General features: G+C 55.2%; 2 protein-coding genes across 2 annotated transcripts in view; one reads left to right on the forward strand and one right to left on the reverse strand.

Annotated features, from left to right (window-relative positions):
• Positions 1-4,194, forward strand: part of PTSG_00650 (CDK5 regulatory subunit-associated protein 1) — a 5,576-nt gene extending 1,382 nt beyond the window's left edge. The window contains exons 4-16 of the mRNA XM_004998061.1: positions 72-187; positions 452-593; positions 809-965; positions 1,200-1,266; positions 1,526-1,594; positions 1,795-1,892; positions 2,125-2,180; positions 2,409-2,458; positions 2,585-2,655; positions 2,901-3,026; positions 3,191-3,229; positions 3,465-3,588; positions 3,872-4,194. Of these exons, the coding sequence (XP_004998118.1) occupies positions 72-187; positions 452-593; positions 809-965; positions 1,200-1,266; positions 1,526-1,594; positions 1,795-1,892; positions 2,125-2,180; positions 2,409-2,458; positions 2,585-2,655; positions 2,901-3,026; positions 3,191-3,229; positions 3,465-3,588; positions 3,872-4,033 (1,277 nt within the window). The 3' untranslated portion in view covers positions 4,034-4,194. The remainder of the gene's footprint in view (positions 1-71; positions 188-451; positions 594-808; positions 966-1,199; positions 1,267-1,525; positions 1,595-1,794; positions 1,893-2,124; positions 2,181-2,408; positions 2,459-2,584; positions 2,656-2,900; positions 3,027-3,190; positions 3,230-3,464; positions 3,589-3,871) is intronic.
• Positions 4,088-4,800, reverse strand: part of PTSG_00651 (uncharacterized protein) — a gene marked incomplete at both ends in the record, with an annotated part of 967 nt that continues 254 nt past the window's right edge. The window contains 2 exons of the mRNA XM_004998062.1: positions 4,088-4,201; positions 4,406-4,561. Coding sequence (XP_004998119.1) covers positions 4,088-4,201; positions 4,406-4,561 — 270 coding nt within the window. The remainder of the gene's footprint in view (positions 4,202-4,405; positions 4,562-4,800) is intronic.

Consider the following 4,800-nt stretch of genomic DNA (forward strand, 5'->3'; position numbering starts at 1 on the left):
AACGACACACACACACACACACACACACACACACACACACACACACACACACACACTTACCATGTCTGCAGAGCGGCTGAAGCACAAGCTGGTTGAGGAGTCCAAGTGCGTGGATATTGTGGCGGGGCCAGACGCATATCGGGAGCTGCCAACTATGCTCTCCCGTGCAGCCGCCGGCGACACCCAGGTGTGTGTGTGTGTGTGTGCGTGCGTTGTGTGTGTGTGTGTGTGTGTGTGTGTGTGTGTGTGTGTGTGTGTGTGTGTGTGTGTGTGTGTGTGTGTGTGTGTGTGTGTGTGTGTGTGTGTGTGTGTGTGCAGATTTGGGGATGAAGTGGCAGCTGCCGCCGCCGCCGCTGTAACAACAACAGCAGCCGCAAAGGGTTACCCAAGATGGCCAGCGTTGACACCACTGACCACCACTACTGACCACCGCCATCACCATCGCGTGCAGGTGAATGTGCTGCTGTCGCTTGAGGAGACGTATGCGGACCTTACGCCCGTCCGCCACAACCCGAACTCTCCGTCTGCTTTCGTCTCCATCCAGCGTGGCTGCGACAACATGTGCAGCTACTGCATCGTTCCCTTCACAAGAGGTGCGTGCCCTGCGTGCTGTGTGTGTGTGTGTGTGATGGTGCATGCATGCCTCCGTCTTCACACACAACGAGTTCCTTTCATGCCACGATAGCACATATCATCGCTCACGCCCCCTGGCTTCCTCCTCTTCTATCATCCAACCAACCAACCCACAAACAATTCATCCACGAACGAACGAACGAACCATCCATCCATCCATCCGTGGTCCCCTCAGGCCGTGAGCGCAGCCGCCCCGTGAGCGCCATCCTGCGAGAGGTGCAGCAGCTGAGCGAGCAGGGCGTGAAGGAGGTCACCTTGCTTGGTCAGAACGTCAACAGCTATCTCGATCACTCCCAAATCTCCGTCGCCACCGCTGCGCCCGTCGTCAACACGTACGTGTGTGTGTGTGTGTGTGTGTGTGTGTGTGTGTGTCTATATGTGTGTTTGTTTGCGATTGTGTGCGTGTGTGCGTGTGTGTGTGTCTGTGTGTCTGTGTGTGTTTGGCTGAGGCGATTGAAGGGCGCCTACTGCTGTCGTTCGGAATCGTTCCATTCTGGCGGCCCAACACCATACCCTGCTCATCTCCACCACCACCACCACCACCGCTGTGATTGCGACTCCTGCAGCCCGGGCTTCAAGACGATTTACAAACGGAAGAAAGATGGCATCACCTTCGCACAGCTGCTCGAGCAGGTGCGTACTCGTGATCGTGATCGTGATTGTGTGTGTGTGTTTGTTTGTGTGTGATTATGTGTGTGTGTGTGTGTGATTTTGTGTGTGATTGTGTGTGTGTGTGATTGTGTGTTGGTTTGGTGGTCGTCGTGCTTCAATTGTCCTGACTCACGGCCACATCTGACCAGCTGAACACGTGTGCAACCACCACCACCACCACCACCACCACCACCACCACCACCACCACCACCACCACCACCATTGGTGCGGCCGTTGACAGGTTGCGCAAGTTGACCCGGAGATGCGCATTCGATTTACGTCCCCGCACCCAAAGGACTTCCCTGACGAGGTCGCCACGGCATTTTGATATTGGTGGTGGTGGTGGTGGTGTTGGTATTCGTGATTGGCACCTGGACAACACAGTTTTGCTCTAGGGCGGTGCATCCTGGCCGTGCACTGTACTCACTGAACACATGTTCCCTTCCACTCTCGAATCCCCCTTTCCGCACCATCATCATCGGCGTCATCATGGCGACTGCTGCACTGCAGGTTCTGCATGTCATCCGCGATCACCACAACGTCTGCAACCAGATTCATCTTCCTGCACAGAGCGGCAGCGACGCCGTCCTTGACCGCATGCGAAGGGGGTATGTCATGTGTGCAGTGTGTGCGTGCGTGCGTGTGTGTATGTGTGTGTGCAGTGTGTGCATGCGTGCGTGTGTGTATGTGTGTGTGTGTGTGTGTGCGTGGTTGTGTGTGTGTGTGTCTTGCGCCGGTCACGTACAGGTGTTTGAGCGCGAGCATGCGTGAATGACGCACAGCCTCACACAAGTGTGCGTGTGCCGTTATCACTGCATCTCTTCATCTTGCATCAATCAGATACACCCACGCCGCGTACTGCGAACTCGTTGACCGCATTCATGACCTCATTCCAGGTGTGCGCGTGTGTGTGCGTGCGTGTGCGCGTGTGCGCGTGTGCGCGTGTGCGTGTCGTGAGTGAGTGTGTGTGTGTGTGCGTGTCGTGAGTTAGTGTGTGTGTGTGTGTGTCCTCTTCTCTGCCAATGGCTCTGACTGCGTTCCTTTCGTTCTTGCATCTTTCTGGCGTGCGAATGTTTCCGCTCAATTCCCCTTCTTGTTGGTTTCGTCTCACGACTCCTGGACAGATGTGACGCTCTCCTCGGACTTTATTTCCGGGTTCTGCGGCGAAACGGAGGTGCGCAGTCACATCATGATGTAATTCACGTGTACGAGGGTCCTGCTTGCTCGTTGTGATGTGACGCTCAGTTCCCTTCTCTTTCAATTGTTCCATCTCCACCATTCCCATCGCTGTGGCGGACAGGCGGACCACCTGGACACCCTCCGGCTCCTGGAATACGTCAAGTACGACATGGCGTACCTCTTCGCATACAGGTAGAGAGAGAGAGTGTGTGTGTGTGTGTGTCTGGGAGTGAGTGTGCGTGTGTGCGTGTAGGTGTGTGCGTGAGTGCGTGTAGATGTGTGTGTGTGTGTGTGTGACACTACAATGTGTCCTTCAAGCGCTCTTCACCACACAACATGATTTGTTCACATCAACCACGCACGCGATAGTCAACCGTTCATTTCACCTCCCCCCTCAAACACATCACCACCACCGCCGCCATCATCACCACTGCCAGCCTGCGTGAGAAGACGCACGCGCACAGGCGGCTGCAGGACGATGTGCCGGAGGATGTCAAACTCGCGCGCTTGAACGATCTCATCCAACTCTTCCACAAGCACGCAAAGAACAACAACGCACAGAGGTGTGTGAGGCTGGTGTGTGGCTCTCTGTCTTGCTTTGTTGGCCTCTTGTGGTGGTGTTTGCGTTCCCTCTTCTAGTGTCTCTGTCACACACACACACACACACACCACACACACACACACACACAACACACACACACACACACATTCACATGCACTGCGGCAGACACGGTTCCGTGCAGACGGTCCTCATTGAGTCAGCGAGGTGTGTTGATGCCAGCAGTAGACCAAGCGAGTGTCATGTTCTGGCACTTGTTTTGTGCTTCGGCATGACTTGCGTGTGTGTGTGCCTGAGGTTGTGCTGGTTCTTTCGTACACAGCCTTCCACTCGCCCTACGTTCCACTCACCAACCGCCAAACACACACGCCCCACCTGCCTCACCTGCTTCACCTGCCATCAAACATCCGCTCCCCCCCCCGTCCCTTCCCCGTGCGCGCAGCAAGCGGTCTGAGGATGAGCTGGTGGGCCGGAGCGACGGCAACCTCAAGGTCATTGTGCCAAAGACATTCACAGACGCGCGCACCGCCAAGCAGACCACCCTCCGCACGGGCGACTACGTCTTGGTCAGTCGTGGCGTCATTAACATTGTGTATGTATGTATGTGTATGTGTGTGTGTGTGTTGCGTGTTGGTTGTCCGTTGTGCATATCTTTTGTTGTTTATCAGCAAAGATACAAACAAACAGCACATGGCACACACATACCCCCCCCCCCACACACACATGGCACACCACCTCACACCACCACTCGGTGCAACCGCGCATTCGCACGCTCTCTCAACTTGTACGTTCTCCCGACATACTCTCTCGCTGCAAAACAAACGCGCGCATCACAACTCACAACGACAGGTTGAAGTGAACGACTCCACGTCAATGTCGCTGCGGGGAACGCCAATGATGCTCACGAGCCTCGTGCGCAGCGCAGAGGACACCCAATATGAGCAGCAGCTGCAGCAGCACCTCACGCCTCGCGCTTCAGGGGCCGCTCCTGTTCAGCACCATGCCATGTAGATATCGCACCACCATTGAATCGTTTCACATACACACACCACATCACATGCACAATTACATCACATGCACAATTACATCATATAACACCCGCACGAACATGAGAACTCGGCATAAGTACACAGAGATTTGGCAATGATAGCAAGTAGGATTGAAGGGATACGCGTAACGCTGCGACAATATGGGGCAATGAAATCCCACACACATATGGACATGCAGAAACAATCAAGCACAGACACAACCACGTCGACAACCACACACACGCACAGGCACAAGCACGCACAAGCACGCACAGGCACAAGCACGCACAGGCACAAGCACGCACAGGCACACAGACACGCGACAGGCACAAACACATACACGCATCTGACTGACCATGCGTCGCTCAGAGATGATGTAGGCGGGAATGCACACTGTTGCGATGACGGCTGCGGCAATGATGGTGTTGGCCTTCCAGTTCTTGGGTGCAGGCCACCAGCCACCGGCAGGGGACCACACCTTGGTCGGGTAAGGAAACTTTTGAACGCCACCCTGCACAACAGCATGGACATTCAGCGTTGGGCGTTGGGTGAGGCAGTTGGGTCAGTTGCAGCAGTTGCAGCAGTTGGTGGTTCGATGGAAGAGGGGGGTGTGCACAGATGGAGGCGAATGCAGACGAGAACACACACACAGAGAGAGAGAGAGAGAGAGAGAGAGAGAGAGAGAGAGAGAGAGAGAGAGAGAGAGAGAGAGAGAGAGAGAGAGAGAGAGAGAGAGAGAGAGAGAGAGAG

This window comes from Salpingoeca rosetta (assembly GCF_000188695.1).
Source record: "Salpingoeca rosetta unplaced genomic scaffold supercont1.2, whole genome shotgun sequence".
NCBI lineage: Eukaryota > Choanoflagellata > Craspedida > Salpingoecidae > Salpingoeca > Salpingoeca rosetta.